The sequence below is a fragment of the Salvelinus alpinus genome, chromosome 18 (genome assembly GCF_045679555.1).
Source record: "Salvelinus alpinus chromosome 18, SLU_Salpinus.1, whole genome shotgun sequence".
NCBI classification, from domain to species: domain Eukaryota; kingdom Metazoa; phylum Chordata; class Actinopteri; order Salmoniformes; family Salmonidae; genus Salvelinus; species Salvelinus alpinus.
In genome coordinates this window covers 16726215-16749322 of record NC_092103.1, presented here as the reverse complement: position 1 = coordinate 16749322, position 23108 = coordinate 16726215, and the positions used below count along the sequence as shown (strand labels likewise).

Below are 23108 nucleotides of genomic sequence, written 5' to 3'. Positions count from 1 at the left end.
GACATGGAAACCCCTTTGCAGTTGCAGAACGATTTCCTTCAAGAGCAGCAGTTCCAGCATCGCTGTAAGTACCAGCACTACTGCGGACGAGAGGAACGGCTCACGAAGGAGCGCAACCAATGCTGCACCTGTAATAACTGTACATGTGATGCAAGAAAAAGCCTAGTTTTTCGCGGGACGTCGCCGAACACTCAAGGAACTTTAAGGACGCCATCCGTAACCTATTCGAGGCAAGGTTCTCAGTTTAGCGTCTGTGAGTTCACGCCCTCCAGTCATGGTAGTTCATCCAGACATCATTACCATCAGCAGTGCCACAATCGGCAGTGGGGCAGCCCGAGCAGCAGCCACAGAGACAGTAACTCGTATAACGAAATAGCCATGAGTAGCTGCAGATACAACGGCGGCGTTATGCGACCGCTGAGCAACTTGAGCTCGTCCCGCAGAAACCTACACGAGTTTGATTCCGAATCCCAGCCTTTACAACCAATCTCTACCGCAGATGCGTCGGACACCCTAGCCTCTAAACCGGAGAACAATTCCACCACCCTAATGCCTTACGCATCGGGAGACGGAGGGGGTGGATGTAACAACAGTGGCAGCAAATCGGGTAAAAAGAAGAACCAGAACATTGGGCAAAAGCTTGGACATAGAAGGGCCTTGTTTGAGAAAAGGAAGCGTCTCAGCGACTATGCTTTGATCTTTGGGATGTTTGGGATCGTAGTTATGGTTATAGAGACTGAACTCTCATGGGGAGCCTATGGAAAGGTGCGTAACTCAAACCCGGTAGGCTGCAGGTCCATCTTGGTCAGAAGGATTCATTGACTGGCATGTCGAGTTTACCAGGAAAAACCGCAAGTTTAATTTTAAAGGGATTTAAACCAGTAGTAGCATAGTCGACTTGTTTTCTTTACACATAAAATATTTAGACAGTGAAGACTTAACCCATAAACCATCTGATCAGCCATAACTTGCATGGCTGGTCTCTCTCTTGCAACCTGGTCTCATAGACTAGACACAAAAATTGGTATGATATGTTACGTTTGGTGTGTTTACATAAGACAGACGGTTACATAGGGTGATCGGTCAGGGTGAATGGGTGGGCATATAAAGCGAACCTCTAGCAAACGAAAGGTTGTGAGTTTGAATCACATCACGGACAACTTTAGCTAATTAGCAACTTTTCAACTACTTGCTACTTTGCAACTACTTAGCTTGCTAGCTAACCCTAACCTTAACCCTAGTATCTAACTCCTAAACTTAACCCTCAACCATAGCCTAGCTAACGTTAATCAACTAGCTAACGTTAGCCACCTAGCCACCTAACTAGAATTCGTAACATATCATACGTTTTTCAAATTCGTAATATATTGTACATTTACAAGTTCGAAACATTGTCATATTGCAAATTTGTAACATATTGTGCATTTGGAAAATGTGTAACATAATGTATGTTTTGCAATTTCGTAACATATTGTAACGACCCTGGGTTTATAAGAAATCGACTCTGCCGGACGAGCATGCTTTTGCGGCACAGTCGATAGCGCGCCGCACCTCGGGCTAGAAGGTCGAGGGTTCGAGACCTGCTCCCTGCCTGTTTCATTACAATATAATACGAATTGTAATTCTTAACATATCATATGAAATGAGTGATGTACATCCACAAATGAATACATACCATACGAAACGTAACATATCATACTAAATGGAGAGTCTCGGGTTTACATACCGAATAATACAAAATGCTTTGAGACCAGGTTACTCTTTGAGCCAAGTGGGTTTACAAACTCCATTGATATAGTGACACATGATCTCTCAAGCATTAAAGGGATGTCCTCTGTTGGCTTTAAAGGAAAACTCCACTAAAAAACTATCTTTTGGTATTTTTTTCATTAGTCCACTGTTGATACAGTCCCAAAATGTTTTGCATGTCAGCATTCACGTTTTGAAGATATAGAACTAAAGGAAGTGTTACAGTATGATGTGCTAGGCTTTACTAATATACTGTAGCCTTGTACTATATTGAACTAGCTATGTGCAAATCCAATATGTAGGCCTATCTTACAGGAGTTTCCTGAAATGTTAATGATTCAATATATAATAGTATATTTCTATTTTGTAAGATACTGTTTGTTACATGAATAGATGTGTTGTTGCATTACTATTGTTATTTTTCTCTTTACAGGAGTCATTGTATTCATTAGCTCTAAAATGCCTGATAAGCCTTTCTACAATCATTCTTCTTGGTCTGATTATCATATACCACGCAAGGGAGATTCAGGTAACATGGTTATTCTTCATGTCATTGTCGTTCACATCCCTTGAGAGTTTAGCTGTGGTTATAATAGTGTCATAATAGTGTTATTACACATTTGCTATCCAAGTGTACCATGCTGTCAAAGTGCACAGTAAGAAAAAGTATGAAAATCTATGCACTCGCTACTGTCATTCCTTGCTCTGGATAAGGGCATCTGCTAAATGACTAAAACATTTCTTATCAGTATGAGTGTGAGTTTGCAGAATAATTGTATCCAAGACATCAAAACCAAATCAAATTTTATTGGTCATGTACACATATTTTGTAGATGTTATCGCAGGTTGAGCTAAATGCTTATGTTTCTAGCTCCAACATTGATGCGATAAATCCATTTCACTGACTTCACTGAGTGAAATTACTCTGAAATGAAATTGATTATTTCCAAATTAAGTACATTTCCTCTTTAGCGGGTGACATGATCTAATTATGTGGCATTGAAAACTTAAACTGACTTATAAATACCTTAATGACATGAGTTGCTTTATCATCACCAAAACACTATTGCTCCAGGTTTTTCTTATCATTGGAGACTTTGTGAACAAATAGCTTCAAAAAATGAATTTCTATGTTGCTCTAATGGAATGTCATTCCTTGCCCACTCTGATGGTTTATTCTTATCTAATCTGGAGAGTTTAGCTTTAAGAAGTTGTCTACTTCAGTCTGTTATAATTTCTATTTCATTTGTAGTCTTTTAGGTATTTGTGATTTCAACAATAATTGATAACATATTAAAACACCCTAACAAGAAAGGTATTAAAACATATGAACATATGTTTCAACATATTAAAACACCCAATGAGAAAGATAATCTTATTTATTGGAGAATACTTATTCTAATTTGTTTGAGAATCAGTGGGTAGAATAGGAGCAGCAGCCAAATCAATATTTTACTATGATAGTGGCTGGCACTTGCATCTCAAGATTGGCTCCTGCATCTTCCAAACCTTCAGGGGTTAACTGGTCTGGATTGTCAGCTTCATTGAACGGTTCGAGCACTTGGACAAACTCAATTTTATGACCTTGCGTCAGAGCGTTGTTGCATTACTTAATGTTCTTTCTTCCTGCAATTCAGCACTTATGTCTCTCTTGGTTGTAGAACCACTTAATTAAAATAATGAATGGTGCACCCTCAATTGTGTGGCTTGTCGAGAGGTGGACATATATTACGGTATTGTCAGGAACCTATTACGTTGCTCCACCTGAGTAAAATTGACCAGAGAAGAAATACATTTGCCTATGCCAAGCATTTTTTTTACCATGCTGAGGCTGCATAAAAACACTCTTCTTATGCAGTCTCCTTTCTTTGAAACAGCGAGAAAACATGAAGGCTATTTACATTCTTTTCAAACACCATTGTAAAACAAAGTAGATTAACCTCATGTAGCGATAAAGATTATGTGCAAGGAAAATCCTGCCATTATCAAATTAATATTACTTGTGTCAAGTCCATGAAATAATCATACTTTTCCTCATGACTATATTTGGGTTCAATTTTGGAGTAGAATTCATTTGGTTTAGCTTGAGGGATACAGTGTGTGAATAGGCCACTAGTTCATTATCTTTTGTATTGTTGAATTACAGTGGTCTGTATTCATTAGCCTCTTTGTTATATTTAGGGCTTACAAGCCCCAGAGGGATATCAATCATTGAAACAGCTCAACAGTAAAATGTGTCTCCTTTTCAAATGGCCTACTGTAAAAATATCAAATTGCATACTGTAAAGTTTTCAAATGGCCTAGTGTAAAGTTTTCTTTGCAAGGGATGATAGAAACACATACTGATCAATACCATATTTTGATACATAACAAAACCATTTACATTTCCTCAGCAAAGGTTCTCTATTGCTGTTTACATAATAGAATGCAGTGTAAGCTTCCAAGAGGGTATCATTTCCAGGGTTCTCACTTAGGTTTCAGCCCTTAGGTTTCAGCCCTTAGGTTTCAGCCCTTAGGTTTCAGCCCTTAGGTTTCAGCCCTTAGGTTTCAGCCCTTTGGTTTCAGCCCTTAGGTTTCAGCCCTTTGGTTTCAGCCCTTTGGTTTCAGCCCTTAGGTTTCAGTCCTTTGGTTTCAGCCCTTTGGTTTCAGCCCTTAGGTTTCAGCCCTTAGGTTTCAGCCCTTAGGTTTCAGCCCTTTGGTTTCAGCCCTTTGGTTTCAGCCCTTTGGTTTCAGCCCTTTGGTTTCAGCCCTTTGGTTTCAGCCCTTGGGTTTCAGCCCTTGGGTTTCAGCCCTTAGGTTTCAGCCCTTTGGTTTCAGCCCTTTGGTTTCAGCCCTTAGGTTTCAGCCCTTTGGTTTCAGCCCTTAGGTTTCAGCCCTTAGGTTTCAGCCCTTTGGTTTCAGCCCTTTGTGTTTCTGTTTTTTAATAAACATACTGTACATGTCATAAACTAGACTTCCTTGAGTCAACCAATTTGCTGACAATATCAAAGGGAATGGAGTATTTTGAATGACTATTAAGACGATAGAAAAAGCACAAATACGCTGAGGGGTTGTTATTAGAAATATCAGATTGATATGTTTTATGGCTTACATTCAGTTATTCGATTTTCATATCCTCCACAGTCTTATTCAGACTGGTATATGACTCAATATAGCAATTCTCACCTTGATTAGTGACACTCACTTAAATTCCATATCTGCTGTTATTGCTGTTTGCAGCTACAGTGGGGAGAACAAGTATTTGATACACTGCCGATTTTGAAGGTTTTCCTACTTACAAAGCATGTAGAGGTCTGTAATTTTTATCATAGGTACACTTCAACTGTGAGAGACGGAATCTAAAACAAAAATCCAGAAAATCACATTGTATGATTTTTAAGTAATTCATTTGCATTTTATTGCGTGACATAAGTATTTGATACATCAGAAAAGCAGAACTTAATATTTGGTACAGAAACCTTTGTTTGCAATTACAAAGATCATACGTTTCCTGTAGTTATTGACCAGGTTTGCACACACTGCAGCAGGGATTTTGGCCCACTCCTCCATACATACCTTCTCCAGATCCTTCAGGTTTCGGGGCTGTCGCTGGGCAATACGGACGTTCAGCTCCCTCCAAAGATTTTCTATTGGGTTCAGGTCTGGAGACTGGCTAGGCCACTCCAGGACCTTGAGATGCTTCTTACGGAGCCACTCCTTAGTTTCCCTGGCTGTGTGTTTCGGGTCGTTGTCATGCTGGAAGATCCAGCCACGACCCATCTTCAATGCTCTTACTGAGGGAAGGAGGTTTTTGGCCAAGATCTCGCGATACATGGCCCCATCCATCCTCCCCTCAATACGGTGCAGTCGTCCTGTCCCCTTTGCAGAAAAGCATCCCCAAAGAATTATGTTTCCACCTCCATGCTTCACGGTTGGGAGGGTGTTCTTGGGGTTGTACTCAACCTTCTTCTTCCTCCAAACACGGCGAGTGGAGTTTAGACCAAAAAGCTCTATTTTTGTCTCATCAGACCACATGACCTTCTCCCATTCCTCCTCTGGATCATCCAGATGGTCATTGGCAAACTTCAGACGGGCCTGGACATGCGCTGGCTTGAGTAGGGGGACCTTGCGTGCGCTGCAGGATTTCAATCCATGACAGCGTAGTGTGTTACTAATGGTTTTCTTTGAGACTGTGGTCCCAGCTCTCTTCATGTCATTGACCAGGGCCTGCCGTGTAGTTCTGGGCTGATCCCTCACCTTCCTTATGATCATTGATGCCCCACGAGGTGAGATCTTGCATGGAGCCCCAGACCGAGGGTGATTGACCGTCATCTTGAACATCTTCCATTTTCTAATAATTGCGCCAACAGTTGTTGCCTTCTCACCAAGCTGCTTGCCTATTGTCCTGTAGCCCATCCCAGCCTTGTGCAGGTCTACAATTTTATCCCTGATGTCCTTACACAGCTCTCTGGTCTTGGCCATTGTGGAGAGATTGGAGTCTGTTTGATTGAGTGTGTGTACAGGTGTCTTTTATACAGGTAACAAGTTCAAACAGGTGCAGTTAATACAGGTAATGAGTGGAGAACAGGAGGGCTTCTAAAAGAAAAACTAACAGGTCTGTGAGAGCCGGAATTCTTACTGGTTGGTAGGTGATCAAATACTTATGTCACGCAATAAAATGCAAATTAATTACTTAAAAATCATACAATGTGATTTTCTGGATTTTTGTTTTAGATTCCGTCTCTCACAGTTGAAGTGTACCTATGATAAAAATTACAGACCTCTACATGCTTTGTAAGTAGGAAAACCTTCAAAATCGGCAGTGTATCAAATACTTGTTCTCCCCACTGTATATTATTACTCAATACTCTCCTTAGTCAGTTGATTGTGACCCCACTCAATGGCACTTTTATTGCTACTTGCAGCTGTATCAGTAGTTGTAGTATTGGTATATATCTCTACCTAGGGAATCCTCTAACCAGGATTTCTGGAAAACCAAAGAATTTATTGAAAGTTCCCAGAATTTTCCAACCTTATCTCTACCACAGAGCGTGCACCCTATCCTGTCCTCTCAATATTGGCTGTTTTCCATCCTCATTGAGATATATTATACATGCACATCCATCTGTACTCACAGATGCCTGTCAAATATATATGCATAGTTCAGACTGAAGAGAGGTGCCCACACTCTGCTCTAGCTCCTTTGAAGTGATTTACTTATCCAAACTGTACAAACAGGGAAGATTTGACTTCTACACTTTTTTTGGCTGGTTAGACAGTATAGGGACACACCTCTTGATTTTAGTTTCTGTCCTCATAGTGCTGGAAATATCCTTAGGTCAATTAAGCCCTTTATCTACTTCCCCAGAGTCAGATGCACTAATAGATACTATTTTTATGTCTCTGCCTCCAGTATGCTATGAAGAAAATTAGAGGTAGTTTTGCGAACCAATGCTAAATAGCGTAGCGCAATGAATGGAAGTCTATGGTATCTACTAGCGTGCTAGCAGTTACCATAGACTTCCAGTCATTGCGTTGAGTTCATCTGACTCTGGGGAAGCAGATAAAGGGCTTCATTGCCAAAGTCCTGAAGTATCCCTTTAAGATGGCAGTGATCAGTGACATGGTGCATTAGTAGGATTTCTCTCCATCTTCCTTGTGTGATGTCTCAAAGTTCAGAGACCCTCAAGACTCCTCTCTCCAATTAGAAGCCATATATAATGTGTGACCCCAAACTTTGAATGGTAGTGTAGATGCAATGGTCGAGAGAAATTTGAGTGATCAATTTCATTGACAGACATTGACACATTCAATACCTTGCACACTCTTGCCTGCATCTAGCTAAGTGTAATCATTAGTCCAACAGTTGCAAACGGGAGTTTCTATTGGACAAATTCAGGTACGTTTGCTTCCGTTGAAGATTTTTTTTTAAACAAAATCGGCAGAATGAATACACCCCTGATCATACCTAAACGCAGTTCACTTTCATAGCAGTCACATACAAACAGTATGATCCCTTTTATCGTTGTATAATTCCTTCTTGCATTTACGAGCTCTCCCCCGCTCACCTTTTCCCTTCGCTTGTGGACTTCATATCATAACCGCTAACCGCTACACACAGCCTACATCGTTGTCACCATATTAGCTAACATCATAGCTACTAACGTTAGAACTAGCACGTTAGTAAACCTGCTACAATCATGCAGTACAGTGTAGAGTCTGCAAGCAGTTACACCGGCGGGCCCCGGTGGCAATAAGTTAATAAAACCAAAAGCTTACCTTGACTTGGAAGAGTTCCATTGTTGGATAGCCGTAGCCAGCTAGCTAACATAGCATCCCTCTCTGTTTGAGCCGGGTGTTTGAGTACGCTAAACTAACAAGCTGTATTCGCTAGGAAAGTAAGTGAAAGTGAAAAGAAATATTACCAATGAAATATAGCTATCTCTCTCTCTCTCGCTCTCTCGCGCTCTCTCTCGCTCTCTCGCGCTCTCTCTCGCTCTCTCGCGCTCTCTTGCTTCTCCTTCATTTCTGAATAAATTAATTTGTTAAAAACTGTTCAACTATTGTCTTTCTCTCTCTTTGAGTCAACTACTCATCACATTTTATGCAGTGCAGTGCTAGCTAGCTGTAGCTTATGTTTTCAGTACTAGATTCATTCTCTGATCCTTTGATTGGGTGGACAACTTGTCAATTCATGCTGCAAGAGCTCTGATAGGTTGGAGGACGTTCTCTGGAAGTTGTCATAATTACTGAGTAAGGCTATGGAAGGGGTTGAGAACCACAAGCCTCCTAGGTTTTGTATTGAAGTCAATGTACCCAGCCTTGTCTAGCTTAGTTTGTCCTGGATGGTGTGTGTTTGTGCTGTGTGTGTGTATATTAAAGACGCCGTGGTGTAACTGCAGGAGAGGCTGTGCGTTTCACACAGGGAAATCTGTCCTCTGCCTGAGACGCCAGACTGGAGTCAGATAACCATTGCTTGCTGGTGATCTCAATGTTTTCACTGAACAAACAGGCTTTCAAGGGCACATATACTCTGCCTCTGAACAGGATGAGAATCCAAATGTTTATTAATTGATCATGTTTGCTATCCCATGATCAATTATATGATCAGAAACATAGATGTTATATAATTGATATGAGAAACGTCTCCAGCTAGAGCACTCCAAACAAAGGGAGATTTACTTATGATATTATCTTTTCATATCGATTTTTTATTTCAGTTGAATGCTACGCATTCAGTAATCACTTGATTTCAGATGCAAATTAAAATGTAACCTACAGCTTGAGATTTACTCAGCAAAGTAGCCTCTTAGTGCCTCACTTTGATATCATAAATAAACCATTGCATGAATTTCTAATTGGGCTGAACCTCTCAACCTAATTCACTAATGAGATTGAGCGATTTCTTTCGCTCAGTGACAAGATATATGTTCCCATCTCCACATTACACAGACAGATTAAATATTGAGCTGGACTCCATTAGTTATATTGAGCATACTGAAACCAGTAACCAACCCAGGCTGCAACCAACACAGGGTGAGCTTCTATGGATACTGTAAGAAAGAAGGCCGACAGAGAGGCTAAGGAATGGGATGACCTCAGGACATCCTTAATGGTGTGGTGTGGGCAAAGATGTCAGCACTGTGGCTTAGGCTCACCCCGGCTGGCGTGGGTGCAGCGTTCCCGTGATGAGCAGGGGAATAGTCCCTTAATGATTAAACAGTATTTGTATCCATCAGACGACAAGCCAACCATCTGAGAGCAGCCACTGGACCGTGACAGGAGGCTATATTTGAAGAGATTGGCCTTGGTTGGAATCGGTCACTCTGGATCTTTGTGTCTTATCATTGTGCATTACAGGGGCTCTGCTTGTAGGACACCATGCGTAGCGACACTGCTCTTTCTCTCTGTTATAAAGATCATCTTCGGTGTGTGTTTGCGTTGGTGCGTGAGCACGGGTCAACAGGCCATTTTCTATGTGTCCCTCTCTGGTCCCTCTTGCTCTGCTCTTTATTAGGCTATGGATCATGGGATGGACTTGTCGTAGCATTGAGGACCTTTTAAGCGTAGTAAGCCATAAACCCCTTCCGTCTTTTTATTCTAGGAGGATATGAACTGGACAAGTTATACTGTACGTGCGTATGATATACTGTAGAAAGAGACTTGACTGCTGTCCCTTCTTAAGCCACATACATAATTCCAGGTTTTCCGCTGCAGATGTACTGTAACTGTAAGTTACTCCCCCTCTCCCTCATAACTAGTGCTTCTGCTACTAGCATGGAATATTTTTGATGCTCAGAGGTAAAGAGCTCTTGAGTATTGTATTTCAGGTCATGAATTACCATAATTGCTTTTACAGACCAATAGGCTTTTCTTATATGACCTGTTTTTAAATGTTTAATTACACTGTTTTAAAGCAAAACGTTTTCTTTTGTTACATTGAGTTGTTGTCTCAAATACAAATGAGAGCTTTCGTGCTGTGTGCAGACAATATTCTGTTTGGACTGTTTTGATGGCATAGGTCTGTGAGTAAGATAGCGTCTGTCACATAGTGGAGTAACAGCTTGTGTTTCCATGTCTAAGTTACACTCCCTTGGAAAGACTTACCAAATCAAGGCTATAGCAACAGAGAGCCTGGTTAGTGTTACAGCATCGCTCAGCCTAGAAGTCTGACAGATGTCAGTGCTCTCAAGGAGCTAGATGTTGTCACAGTATGTATTTAGTATAGGCATCAGGCACATAGTTGTGTGCTTTATAATTATACTTGTGGGGGAACCTTCCAATGTGGTGTTTTGATGAATGAATTGGGTAGAGATGTTGCGTGGGAGGGTTTTGTATACGTAGCTGCAATGTAGTTTGAGCTAGAATGTGGGTCGTTCGTCTTGAAATCTGTATTACTCTGCCTCTGTGTTGTTTTCTTTATGATGCTCTATGCTGCAATGAGGTTTACGGTTGGGATTTCCTGTAGCTTTCGATGGGAAGCGTTTGGCTTGCAGGCTAGCTTTAATGGGAGTGTGACATTTGCCAGGATGTTCCAGTGGAATGTTCTTTGTGTGGCAATGGGGTGTAGGTGGCTGTAGTGTCAGTGTGCCTGTGGGATTGGAAGGCTGTAGTATGTGCAGTGCTAGCCTGGTATCAACTGATAAGTGTCAGTCTGGTATACTTTTGCAGAAAGATACGCATCACGAGAGGTGACGCATAAATCAATACATTGCATTCAAGGCAAAAAAGTCTGTGAGTGTATATGTTTGTCTGTCTGTGAGTCTTTCACCAACTTACCCATTGTAGCTTTATCACCAACTTTCTTTTACCTTGAATGGAATGTATTGACTGATGCGTCAATGCCCTTGACGCACATCTAGAGGTGTAGGTGGGAGAGAGGAGGGAGGGAGAGGAATATAAAGAGAGATGAGAGGGGGGGGAGGGAGGGAAAGAAAGAGAAGGGGGCGCATGAGGGAGGGGGAGAGAGGGGGTGAATAAGGGAGTGGGAAGAGAGGAGGGAGAAAGAGAGATAGAAGAGAGAGATGGAGAGAGCGAGAGAGACAGAGACATGTCTGTCTGTGAGTTTATCTGCCTGCCTGCCTGCCTGCCTGCCTGCCTGCCTGCCTGCCTGTCTGTTTGTCTGAGTTTTTCACCATTTCACCCAATGCAGCTTTATCAGCAACTTTTGAATGCAATGTATTGACTTATGGGTCATGTCTCGTGATGCATATCTGTTTGAATCACAAGACGTGGGTGGCACCATTGCGCAATTTTCAGGTGTACATTTGTTATTTTCAGGGTGTCCTAGAGCGAAAGATGTGAAATTAAAGCTTTCTTTGGTAGTGGGAAATATATATATTTCAATGATTCAAGATTTAGTAATGTATTATCGCTAAATATATGATCTAGGTCATTGATGCCATTACACTTTGAGGAATGGGACAGCATTTTTTTCTCTAATGAGGATCCTAGAGTTGTACTAAATGGGGGTTAGTTGGCAGGATGTCAAGTCATAATGTGTGACTTCACTTATTTATCTCCCAAGTTTTTGTGCTCATAGAGAAATCTGAATTATTAAACGTTCTGGTGTTTTGACTGATCTGCTAACATATTTGGCTGATATGTGATAGATTTCAGACTTCTCATTTTGTTTAGAGATTAATTGATCTTGAATATTTCATTTTCTTTCATTCTTATTCAGAGGTTTAGACAGTGGGGAAGACAGTAGGAGCCATGGGAAGCACATACTTTACAGGACCAATTACAAAAACTCAAACAGAACTGTTGTTTGAAAAGTCAGACGAAAGACCAAAAACAGATTTAGATAATCATGTTCCCCACACACTGGAGGGACAGATATCTCTAGACGCAGCGCCAATAATTTAAGCATCATAGGATGGCTTCAGTTAAAACGTGTTAAATTTCCCTTTATATTGAATGGCTGAGGTCACGGTGAATATTGCTCTGAAATTTGATAACGGCAACATTTTGTGAAGTATCTCCCACCAGTTGTGACAGCCCATATACAACCCATAGACCTTGAGGTGATTGAGTGCAGGAGGGAGCGGCTGAGGTGGACTATCGGTATTGCGTGTCAGAGAGTGGAATGATTTGACAACTGTAGAGAGGAAGCTAACGTTGCTCGATTTCATTTAGTCTGCAATCCATCTGCAGAGGAGTATGCCAGGTGCAAGGGAGGAAACCATCTCTAGAGACAGAGGGTAGTAGTTTATCTGTAGATCATAAACACAGTCAGATAGATCACTTTGATTGAATTACACTGAGGGGTGTATTTGGTCTGTCGGTAGGGGACGAGGCCAATGAGGGCATCAGTTCAGGGTGGATGGAAGCATTGAGCAATAAACTGCGGGACTGGTGGATAGCTTTAGACTGGAGTGAGAGAGATGAAAGGTGTTTATGAGGAGAAAAAGTGGAAAGGAGTGGAGGCCGATGAGGAAAGAGGAGATGGAGAGGAGGTGTACAGCAGGCTGAGTGTGGATAGAGGAGGATAGGATAGAGGAGAGTCATTAAAGGTAGTGAAATCAGTCCACATCAAAGCCCCCAGTGGAGTGGCCTACCTTCTGCTCTGTGGCTAGGCGATAAGAGACCTATGCTAATGTGGGAGGTGGCAGATGTTCTCATCAGTTTAATGCTTTGAAGTCGGAAATGTTAGCTACATGCAGGAGGTCCCATAGACTTCCGTGACAGAACAGTGTGAAGAGTGTTGCGAACGCTAACAGTAATTGGAATCACTGAACGGCAATCAGTCAGAAACCTGAGTTCATTCATTTCCATTGATTGAGTGTGCTCGTAATGGTTTATGGTTTTTATCAATTTAGAATGATGCCATAAAGATTCAAATGCAAGGCTGCATTTAACCAGAGCTAGTTCAGTAACCTCCATCTGCTTCCCTCTCCCTCTCCATCCATGTTGTTATTCAGTTATTCATGGTAGACAATGCAGCAGATGACTGGAGGATAGCCATGACCTACGAGCGCATCTTCTTCATCTGCCTGGAGATCCTGGTGTGCGCCATCCACCCCATCCCAGGGAACTACACCTTCACCTGGACAGCACGCCTGGCCTTCTCCTACACCCCGTCCAAGACGGACGCGGACGTGGACATCATCCTGTCCATCCCCATGTTCTTACGGCTGTATCTCATCGCCCGAGTCATGCTGCTCCACAGCAAGCTCTTCACAGACGCCTCGTCCCGCAGTATCGGGGCGCTCAACAAAATCAACTTCAACACACGCTTCGTAATGAAGACCCTGATGACCATCTGCCCTGGCACCGTGTTGCTGGTCTTTACCATCTCGTTGTGGATCATCGCTGCGTGGACCGTGAGGGCCTGCGAGAGGTCTGGACCTGCTGCCCTATCGCTGTCACGCTATGCTGCACAAAGCACTGCATGAAACATAAATAAGACACCATGGTTTGGTCAGGGGGAACAGGCGTTAACTCGTTGTGCATCCTACTGGAGGCTTACATCCAGATATAGTGCTCCCTCCTCACATTCCCAGCCATACCACCATTTTTGTATGCATATCTTCTGCTTGGGAATGTCAAGGGATAGACAATTATGGCCCATAGTTTACGTCTTGTTAGGCGATAGGAGAACTGTTTACACTTTATTTATATTGCACATGAATGAGGCATGGATGTACTGTACGTATGATGTATAAGACGTGTAAGTATTTGGCAAGCTGACTCCAGGCTGAATCTATACCTTCCATTCCAGATACCATGACAACATGGACATAACCAGCAACTTCCTGGGAGCCATGTGGTTGATCTCAATCACTTTTCTAACCATTGGATATGGGGACATGGTCCCCAACACTTACTGTGGAAAAGGAGTCTGTCTCCTCACTGGTATTATGGTGAGCCCTACACTCTTACAAAAAAACGTGCTATCTAAAACCTAAAATAAATCTTCAGCTGACCCCATAGGAGAACCCTTTTTGGTTCCAGGAAGAACCCTTTTGGGTTTCATGTAGAACCCTTTCCACGGAGGGTTCTACAGATGTCAGATCTTAATTTGACCCCTTTCGTCGCAGGAGGAAAATAATCCTGTAGCAGGAGGATTTGAATATCTGAAGAAGTGGTTAGCCCTGTAACCGCTCAGAATAAATTCATAAAAAATAGATGTTCATCCATGTGTCAAAGGGCAGGGGGCCAGATTCGAACTCATACTAACTCTGGCATAGGCTTTGTGTGCTGCGGTCAGTGGCTGTAACCGCAAGATCACACAGGCACTGATGCGCCCAACATAACGTATTCTGCCTATTGCTTGCCTTCAACATATAATAAAACAATTGATTAAAAAAAATAAGATTTTCCCTCACGAAAAATACATCTACCCCTTCAAATATGTTAATTTATGATAGTCCACATAAGAATTAACACGAGACGCACTGTAGCCTGTACGTAGCCTACATATAGTAGCCTACAATGTAGTTCTGCTTCCAGCTGCCCCCCTGGCGGCGATTCTAAAACAGAAACAACTCAAAGGTTAACAGTTTAGGCATTAATTCCGAGTTGTTAAGGTTAGGGCCATGGTTTGGGGAAGGCTTAAAACTAAATTATAAAAAATTACACGCCTAGTATTCTTAGTGAACTGCCATAGAGCAGTGGTCTAAGCAGCACACTCCGAGCATCATGAGTGCTGGGCGATGTAGCGTCCAGCCTGAGTCCTCATTGGGCCCACAAGTTAATTGCATTTATTTCAATGTTTTCAAGAAGTAAAACAAATAGTCTGATAATTTACACATCAGTGTCTCAGCTCAACAAAATCACCTTTGGGTAGGCTCAAATGCATAAACATTTTCATAGATTTACGAAATTAAATATTAAAGCCACACAATACAGGCTTTCAATCCAAAGACCAGAATACATAGCCTAACTATAAAGCGTGGACGAGCATCTACACTGGAGGAAAGTGTATCGTTCTACAGTAGTGCTACATCTGTCAATCAACTGATGGCCCAAATCAGCTCATCAACTCTGACAAGGAAACACAGTAGCATATTATCCGTTTTCACATCTTTCATTATGTGACAATGATAGGCTAACGGGTAGCCTACAGAATGTAGCCTATTGGAATATAATCAAATAACAAGGGGCCTATTGCAACCATCGATGGCACTAGATTATCGCCAGCTGATGTCTCATTAAACCATCAATACGCTCTAAATTCACCTGCACAGCTGATCTCAATTGCAACCTTTATTGGTCACCTCTACCGCTGCCTGAAATATGATGTCGGTGTTACCTTCGTCCTGCTTGCAACAAAAGTAAATCGAGATATGTTTGCCCTCTGGCTGGTATTGTAATCGGAACAACGTAGTCCTTTTTAACAAACTAGGGGAAATTCATCTATTTGACAAGAATTCCGTACAATATAATCCAATATAGAATTCCGTACAAAGTGTTTTCTCGTTTACCACAGCAAATCTATCGTGGCAGTTTACCCGACTCTTTGTATGAATGGAAACTAATGTTGGTGTAGCCTATTGTTATTATTTTATTACTTTTCTATTTATGTTATCCAAAAGGGTCTGGTAAGGTCATTTCTTATCAAGACCGGGGGTAAAATATACAGCGTACAACTGGCGACCGTATCAGCGTGCGTGTGTGCGCCCGGCCGGCCAAACCCTCCCCTAACCCTGGCTCCAGATGACGCTGGGCCAATTGTGCGCCGCCTCATGGGTCTCCTGGTCGTGGCTGGCAGCGACACAGCCCAGGATCAAACCCGGGTCTGTAGTGACGCATCAAGCACTGCGACGCAGTGCCTTAGACCGTGACGCAGTGCCTTAGACCGCTGTGCCACTCGGGAGGCAATTGAAATCAATTTTGACCATAGGCTACACTTGACACTTAGCCTAGTGGAGACCAATATCTATCTGGTGTTATTAAGCTATATAAAACAACGGTTATTGATGTGTATAGCTGCAATTCAGATACATTTTTGTACATTTGAACGTTGCAGTAATAGGACCTAGGCCTAGCGTTTGAGCGAGAGAGAGAGAAAATGATTTTGATAGCAAGCCCTGATCCAAATGACTCGACTGCACCCGCATGGAGAGAAAGAGAACTGCTCATTTTCAGGTACTCGCATGGCTCAACTGAATTTCCTGATGCAGCAGGAAAATTCTCTGTGCTAAAAGAGTGATCAAGTTAAGATCCGACATCTGTACATGGAACCCAAAAGGGTTCTCCTATGGGGACGTTTTTTCTTAGAGTTTATTGCAGAAATCATATTACATTCTCATGCCACTGCGGCTCTCTTTTTCAGTGCTGCTTATGAGGTAATTTAAAAAAAATCTAGCCCTTGGGTATCTGATTTTTTTTTTTAAACCTGACAATATTTATTTTTTTAAATCTCCGGTGGAGTGGCAGTGCAGATTCATGTATATTCAGAAGATATTGATTTGAGAACCTTTTTTTTAAAGCATAATTTCCTAATATTATGCTTATAAAAGTAGGTTACATCTTTTTAAACAGACACAATAAAGTCAACCTCTATAACGGTGTCTATTTATTGTTCCTCCCAGGGAGCTGGCTGCACAGCCTTGGTAGTGGCTGTGGTTGCAAAGAAACTGGAGTTAACCAAAGCTGAAAAACATGTTCATAATTTTATGATGGACACCCAGCTGACAAAAAGAGTAAGTAAATACTTTACTTGCATGTCGTTTTACATTTTCAAATTGTAAACAATAATCTCAGCTGCCCCGTTTCCCTATTGTGCAGCATTTCAGGAAGACCAAGCATGGTTGAACATGGCTACAGGAGTATTTTATTTACCATGAACGGTGTTTCTAACCCTACTCTTTGTGTGTCAGGTGAAAAACACAGCTGCAAATGTACTCAGGGAGACGTGGCTCATCTACAAGAACACCAAACTGGTGAGGAAGATGGACCATGCCAGAGTCAGGAAGCACCAGAGGAAATTCCTCCAAGCCATTCATCAGTAGGTACCCTGCCTAAAACTCTGCTCCTGGCAGTGTGGTAAATACGTATTCCACCTTGGTATCTGCAGTCTCACACTTTTTCATACGTACAGTATCAAAGATGAGAATACGAACCTGAGAGCTGAATTGTTTGACACCTGTAGCCCAAATCTATATTTACAATGTGGAATATTTACCGTTTTTCTTTTTTCTTGCTCATTTCACTCCATTGTTTTGTAATATTGATAAGTTGGAAGGGTGTCAGGAAGTGTTTAGTTCCAAAACATGTCAGTTGTGCCCTCTTTAACAGCTCAGAGGTCAATACTGTGGGATATCTAAATGGCAGTTACACAAATTATGCAGATGATATGCAAATCGAATGTATTTACTTCTCTTTTGAGAAATAATGAATTATAGAAACAGTCATGCTATATGAGTATGCACAAACATTTCCAGAAACCCTCATAGGTCAATGATCTAACTTTAAAGTTGACTTGGTAGTAAGATCATTCTGATGCTAACTGATAAACTCTATATCATTATATAATGGTGTTATAGTGGTGTTACTGTGCTACTGCAAAGTGGTAGGCTATAATTGCAAAGTAGTCATTCAATCTTTTTTAATGAAAGCAATTTACTTATTAGATCAGGAGAATGTAAAATGACTGGGAGATCTTTCTCAATTGCTGATAACTTATCTGCACTTAATTACGAGTTGTCTAATCTAGTATCTTCAAAGCAACTGTAAACCATGACAGATGTGCTGGGAAGGGCCCAGACCCTTTTTACCATAACCTAAACTATTCATGATAAACTCTTGAGGACCATTTTCACTCTCAGCGGTGACAGTAAAACCTCTCATCTTTCTCTCTCTCTCGCTCCCTCTTCCCTCCCCCTCTATCTCATCCTGCATCACCATGATGTAAGGGTCTGCCAGTTCTATTGCTTGTCAGGATGACTGTGAGTGTCTTTGTTGTGTACCTAAAGTCTGAGTCAAATGTCATGCTGACCTCTGGGCCTACACTCTGAGTTGTTCCTTTAGCGTGTATCCTTATGATTAGCCAGTTTACCTGTCAGGTAGTTTCTTAGACAGTCTACAGGGAGAATGCAAGTGCTCTCTATCTCTAAAACCCTATTGATTTTCATGTCCTCTCCTCTTGGTGTACCGAAGCTGTCTTACAAGCCTAAGCCTACTTCTAACACTGTATTTCCCCCCTTTTAACTACGCAACTGACTATCATATCAAACGCAATTATATATTTTTCCTCTTTGAGATCAGATTTGGTTTACGTTACTATGATGACTAGGGTCTGATTGTAATCATATGCTATAGTGAAAATGTTCTCTTGATTGATATATTTTCTGTGTTGTGATGTGTTTTCTATGTGTTAACGGGTCTGTGTGGTCTCCTGTGTGGAGCTTTTAATTTGCTCATGATTCGTTTCTTCGTGCATCATTTACCATGATGACATTAAGAGTTTCGATTTTTGAAAGGGATTTCAGGTAGAGAGTATTGGCTGCTTCTGCTGCAACCCCCATCCAAAATGCGGCTGTTTTATAGGCTTCTGTCATAGTCGCGCAGGCAGAGTTACTATGTACCTTTATAGTTGAATTCAGGCTATTTGTGGTAATGACAGCATATCATGTCATCCTCCTCTTCTCTAGGATGAGCTAATACTGGGAAACCATCAGAGCTTTGGCAGAATCTCCACAGGACCAGATTCAGTTGTAAAACGCCACTTCCACTACTTTGTTCAAGGGCCTGCCCATCTCCCCTTTTATACAGGCTCAGTAAGCTGTATTAAGAGGGAGTGGGTCTTAGCATTAGTGGAAACCAAGACTGTTCTCAGGGCAGGTCTGCCAGTTTTGACTAGCAGAAGCGACTTTTCGTAGCAGGCTCGTATAATTAATGTGGTAGGTTAGGAGAATTAACGTGGCAGGCTAGGAGAATTAGGTTAGGGTTAGGAAAAGAGTTAGGGTTAGCTAAAATTGTCCCTGACGCAACTCGAACATACCTAGCTACAACCAGGCCTGTCCTGAGAACAGTCTTGGTTTGCTCTAATGCGATGCTGCTCAAGTGGAGGGCTGGAGAGGGGTCAGTGACCTGTCTTGACGCAATAGTGGTGGGAAAGTATGAATAATCCCTATGCTTCCTCCTCTGGCCTGAGCCATATCAATCGCCCTGTAAGATCCTCCACCAATAGCATTTAGGGGACAGGTCCGAGGGGAGGAGGAGGTAACTTTGTTATTTTTCCATGGTCTCTGCAGTGTTCCTGGGGAAAACCAAGATAAATGTTAGCTAGAGAACGTGTCAGACTGTCATGGCTGTCTGTCTGGTCATTGGTTCGCTCAGTGAGCCTGGTCTGACAGTGCTGCATGTCTGATAAACTGGTCCGGTCTGTAGGGGAGGGTTGGGACAGGACCTCGGGGAGTAGCTAGCAGGGGCCGGATCAGATTAATGTGACAGGAATATTGAAGTTTTAAACCCCATGATTCCTTGGTTATCTGTGGTGAGGCATAGCTGTTAGGTAAAAAGATACTGCTACCTCCCGAGTGGCGCAGTGGTCTAAGGCACTGCATCGCCGCGCTAGCTGTGCCACTAGAGATCCTGGTTTGAGTCCAGGCTCTGTCGCAGCCGGCCGCGACCGGGAGACCCATGGGGTGGTGTACAATTGGCCCAGTATAGTCCGGGTTAGGGGAGGGTTTGGCCGGCAGAGATGTTCTTGTCCCATTAAGCACTAGCAACTCCTGTGGCGGGCCGGGCGCAATGCACGCTGACACGGTCGCCAGGTGTACGGTGTTTCCTCCGACACATTGGTGCGGCTGGTTAAGCGGACAGTGTGTCTTGGCTGGGTTGTGTTTTGGAGGACGCACGGCTCTCGACCTTCGCATCTCCCGAGTCCGTACAGGAGTTGCAGCGATGGGACAAAACTGTAACTACCAATTGGATATTATGAAATTGGGGAGAAAAAGGGGGTAAAAAAAGATGCTGCTGATAGTGATGATGGTATTAAGTCGATGTTAGTGTTGTTGTTATTCAAAATGTCAGCAGTGGGATTCAGGTTGCAGTACTCAGGCCTGAACTGGAGACTGATCCTGCCATCTGGACGCATTTATCTGATGTTGTAATAATTCATTTGTCTATTTTATGTTTCCTTTTTTTCCTGTTTGTCGACACAATGCAATAGAGCTCGAAAGTAAGTCTTCGCCTCACATGTAGCTACAGAAATGTTGTGTGCATGCAAATGAGAGCTTGCCTTTTTGACTCAGTGATGTGACAAAAAATTACACTCCTTCATTTGATAAGTGAAATTCATACCATAGCTACACATTTTGATTTCCCATCGAGTAATGATTGATCACACAATGTCACATAATGTACATTTGTCAGAAACACTATATTTCATTTTATATAGTTGCACAACACCGTTAAGATTTTAATTTGTCTTTTAGATCAGTACCTGAACAGCATGAGGATTAGGCCAAAATAAGTTAATAGGATGAACTAGTGACTAGCCTACAAAAACTCAGCATGGTATATTTAGACAAGCAAGACCTCTCGATCAACTCCGCCCTACTTTTCTTCTATGAAAGCGTTACACATCTGCCAATTAAACATCAATGCTAATGTTCCCATGTATCTTCCTTTGATGAATTTCAATTATGGGTGATGGAGGGTGTTATTCTTTCCATTGTTGCATGAATGTGAAGAGAATTTGATATTTAATCAGAAAGCAAGTCACTGATTAAACTCCAATGCACTGTGCTTTCATGAACCGAAGGATGACCACTAGTGCTTGAGGAGAGGAGAGGCTTGCTTTAATAACTACAGAATAGAATATATCTGTCCAGGTCAATGTTTACTCCCCCTATCAATCTGCCTTGGCTACATTAACTAGGGCTTGGGGTCATCTTTCGCCTTGTGAAACCATTGTGACGTCTGTTACAGTTGCATTCCCTCCATTTCTCTCTTGGATGACTGGTAGCAACAAAGACAGTGGCCATTATGAATGCGCCAGTAGAATTCACAGATTTATTGAACCTTTATTTATCCAGCTAGTTTCATTAAGATAAAATCTATTTTTCAACAGAGACCTGGTATGTAGCTCATAGCTGCACCGAGCTAGCCACACTCTCCTTAGTCTAGTATAATGGCCTTAGTTTATCACATTGGTGTGACGCATTTGTCTAGCCACAACTAGCATGATGCATGTACACAGCCAGATGTTTTACAATATATTGGAGGAGATGAGAGGATTATTTGGCAGGCACACAGACCATCCTCTGTATAATGCAGTTTGACAGTCCCCTGGAGCCTGCGCCTATCCAGGAGGCAGGGATAGAAGCAGGAGGGAGGTTGATGTACAGAAGGAAGTGGGACAGGAAGCAGCATGCGTCCGTTAGCTTGGTAACTCAGTGGAGGTGTGAGACAGGGACACGACCTTAGAGGGGAAGGTCGGGGTAAGCCTCCGGGATCTTGTCCTGCTTTAAAGATATTGTGCTGTAACTGACACAGCATGAATCCCAGTAGTCAGGCAGACACAGCCGGGGCAGGGCAGAGTCGGGCTGCAGAACGGCCTGTCCATTACACTGAAGACCATTTAGGATCAGTCTTTTCACAGCGAGGTAAACATGGGTCATGACAAAGAGAGCATCCCAGAGAAAATCTATGGTGCAGCACTATTGAGATTGCCTTAAAGAATTCAAAAGGGCATTGAAAAGCTTAGCATAGCTGTTTTCCCCCTGATGAATAGCAAAGCAGATAAGCACCAATTGAAATACCAGGACCGCACAGTAACACTGAATCACAGAAGGACATAGAATATTGAGCATGAGTGGGCAGGATGCTTTCACATTCTGACCCCAGCTTCCTGCCTGCCTTGTTCATCAACACCATTTGACAGCTATTGGTCATCCAACCGTGAAATGCAGAATTCTGACAAGTCTTACATCTCAACTGCACAAACATTTTAATGTTGATTCTCTCATGTCTTTCACTCTCTGGTACCTTTTTTCCTTTCAATTTGCCAGATTACTTGAACAATAAAAGTGCTATTTTTGCAATAACATTGGCTAGTTGTTTTAGAATGTGCTTCTTTTGGACCATACAGCTACCCATCACTAGCTGTTGAGGCATCGTCCTTTGCCTGTAGTGTCCTTCAGTGGCTCCTGTAGTGCCCCTTGTTGCTCTAACCTGTCATCTAGCTCCACACATTTCTGCCTTTGTATTGGAATGCCTAACAATGATGCTCCATTGCATGAGACTAGATGAATCTGGGCCTATTAGCAGAGGGTCCCTGAAGACCCCTCGTGTTCTCCTCCTTGTTCTATGGTGCTGTACACCCTCAAATTCACACAGTCTAATTAGAGCCGCTAACTCAAAGCCCATCTCATCAGTTTATACAATTAGTCTGAGAGCATTGGGTTTTATCTGAAAGAAAAAGCTGGTCACACGGGCTATGTTACTTTCATGCCTCCAGGTCACTGTGTGTGTTGGTCTCATTCTGATTTAGCATGCAAAACGGGTGGTTGCAGGGGGAAAAAAAGAGCTCTTGATATCCCGAGTACAGTTGCTGTTTTTGACTCCCCAGTGAGTGTGGGTGATAAACATTTGCTTTAGTAGCCTAATTAAACCGGAGATTTGAATTATTTAAGCCAGCTGTATGGATTAAAGCGAGTTACTAATTTCACTCTGACTCTTGAAGAAGTGTATCTTTGTGTTTTTAACTGGTCTGCATCACCAAGACAGAAAGGCGTCATACCAGCTGAATGAGTTTCTCACTATGTAACAATGTAGCATATCACTGTTAGTAACTAGGTCATTTTACATAAGATACAGTACCAGGTGGATGTTCTCTTTTATCAATAACTGGTATACGACATAAAGCTGCATCTTTACTGTAATCTTTTATCCTTTTTATGATACATTTTTTCATTTTATCATCA

The 23108-nt window shown here is 42.2% G+C and overlaps 1 protein-coding gene across 2 annotated transcripts in view; it reads left to right on the top strand.

Moving 5' to 3' along the window:
• The first annotated feature begins 3 nt into the window (after positions 1 to 3).
• The window catches only part of LOC139543903 (small conductance calcium-activated potassium channel protein 2-like), a 31485-nt gene continuing 8380 nt past the window's right edge, over positions 4 to 23108 (top strand). Inside the window, exons 1-7 of one of the 2 annotated variants that reach the window (XM_071350422.1) lie at positions 4 to 765; positions 2183 to 2278; positions 13152 to 13570; positions 13952 to 14093; positions 16767 to 16877; positions 17055 to 17182; positions 20351 to 20359. In XM_071350422.1, the coding sequence (XP_071206523.1) occupies positions 4 to 765; positions 2183 to 2278; positions 13152 to 13570; positions 13952 to 14093; positions 16767 to 16877; positions 17055 to 17182; positions 20351 to 20359 (1667 nt within the window). The remainder of the gene's footprint in view (positions 766 to 2182; positions 2279 to 13151; positions 13571 to 13951; positions 14094 to 16766; positions 16878 to 17054; positions 17183 to 20350; positions 20360 to 23108) is intronic. The other variant, XM_071350421.1, reaches the window with a different exon arrangement.